Source organism: Salvelinus sp. IW2-2015, unplaced genomic scaffold, assembly GCF_002910315.2.
Source record: "Salvelinus sp. IW2-2015 unplaced genomic scaffold, ASM291031v2 Un_scaffold3108, whole genome shotgun sequence".
NCBI classification, from domain to species: Eukaryota; Metazoa; Chordata; class Actinopteri; order Salmoniformes; family Salmonidae; genus Salvelinus; species Salvelinus sp. IW2-2015.
In genome coordinates this window covers 26,995-28,816 of record NW_019944398.1, presented here as the reverse complement: position 1 = coordinate 28,816, position 1,822 = coordinate 26,995, and the positions used below count along the sequence as shown (strand labels likewise).

Below are 1,822 nucleotides of genomic sequence, written 5' to 3'. Positions count from 1 at the left end.
TGGAATTTAAAAACGGTCAAATTTCCAATTTGATCTTTAACGGAAATGAATGCACGGTATTTGGGCCTGCCTTTGTCAATAATAAAATGGATACATTGATTGAATCTGGTCGTTAACCTGCACAGTAAACTCAGCGTCTGTGAATGCAATGACATATCGGCTGCGTCTCAAACTGCCACCTTATCCTCTACATGGTGTACTACGTTGCACCAGAGCTCTATGGGTCCTCGTTCTAAAGAAGTGCACTATATTAGAGACTAGGAGGCCATTCGGGACACAGATCCATTATAGTCTGGGAACACATATTGTTGTTGTACATAATGTCATTCAGCGACAGTGAGAGTGGGTGTGTTGTGGTTTTACAAAGCCTCCCCCCTCTTCCTCTTCCTCCTCTGGGTTTCTGTCTGAGGTAAAAACACGTTTCCTAACATCAGGGTGAATCAGAAACGCTGTGCCGTCACTTCAGGGATGAAGAAGGCATGATGGAATGTAACGTGTGGATGACAGCGGTCCTCCTGTTATTATACCTTTCAGATCATGTACTGACTGAACAACTTCCCAGCTGCGAAGGTGAGATCGAGATATGATGTCATTTATTCACTCATTTCTAGAGAATGAAGCTTGTTTTTCCCATGATGCATCAATAAGTTGTCACGTCGACTGCGTTATGACTTGTCTTTCATGGAAACTAAAATACCTTATATTCTGTTACTTGAGTTGTCATTCTTTTTTTTTTTTTTTAAAGAAGAACATTCTGAGATGATAAATGAGACGAATAAAAGTTTTTTAACGGCGCTCATGACAGTGATTTAGGAACAACATGTTGTACAAAGCAGCATGTTCTGGGCTGTAGTGAATGCTGTGGGGCTGTAGTGAATGTTGTGCGGCTGTAGTGAATGTTGTGCGGCTGTAGTGAATGTTGTGGGGCTGTAGTGAATGTTGTGCGGCTGTAGTGAATGTTGTGCGGCTGTAGTGAATGTTGTGGGGCTGTAGTGAATGCTGTGGGGCTGTAGTGAATGCTGTGGGGCTGTAGTGAATGTTGTGGGGCTGTAGTGACGAATACTGTGGGGCTGTAGTGAATGTTGTGGGGCCTGTAGTGAATGTTGTGGGGCTGTAAGTGAATGTTGTGCGGCTGTAGTGAATGCTGTGGGGCTGTAGTGAATGCTGTGGCTGTAGTGAATGCTGTGGGGCTGTAGTGAATGTTGTGCGGCTGTAGTGAATGTTGTGGGGCTGTGTGAATGTTGTGGGGCTGTAGTGAATGTTGTGCGGCTGTAGTGAATGCTGTGGGCTGTAGTGAATGCTGTGGGGCTGTAGTGAATGCTGTGGGCTGTAGTGAATGTTGTGGGGCTGTAGTGAATGTTGTGGGGCTGTAGTGAATGTTGTGGGGCTGTAGTGAATGCTGTGGGGCTGTATGATGCTGTGGGCTGTAGTGAATGCTGTGGGCTGTAGTGAATGATGTGGGCTGTAGTGAATGTTGTGCGGCTGTGGTGAATGTTGTGCGGCTGTAGTGAATGATGTGGGGCTGTAGTGAATGATGTGGGGCTTGATAGTAATGTTGTGGGCTGTAGTGAATGTTGTGCGGCTGTAGTGAATGTTGTGGGGCTGTAGTGAATGATGTGGGGCTGTAGTGAATGTTGTGGGGCTGTAGTGAATGATGTGGGGCTGTGTGAATGTTGTGCGGCTGTGGTGAATGTTGTGCGGCTGTAGTGAATGATGTGGGGCTGTAGTGAATGATGTGGGGCTGTAGTGAATGTTTTGTGTGGGCTGTAGTGAATGTTGTGGGCTGTAGTGAATGTTGTGGGGCTGTAGTGAATGTTGTGGG

General features: G+C 46.2%; 1 protein-coding gene across 1 annotated transcript in view; it reads left to right on the top strand.

Moving 5' to 3' along the window:
• The window catches only part of LOC112075364 (uncharacterized), a 19,955-nt gene that overhangs the window by 7,237 nt on the left and 10,896 nt on the right, over positions 1-1,822 (top strand). Inside the window, exon 2 of the mRNA XM_024142376.2 lies at positions 435-570. Coding sequence (XP_023998144.2) covers positions 435-570 — 136 coding nt within the window. The remainder of the gene's footprint in view (positions 1-434; positions 571-1,822) is intronic.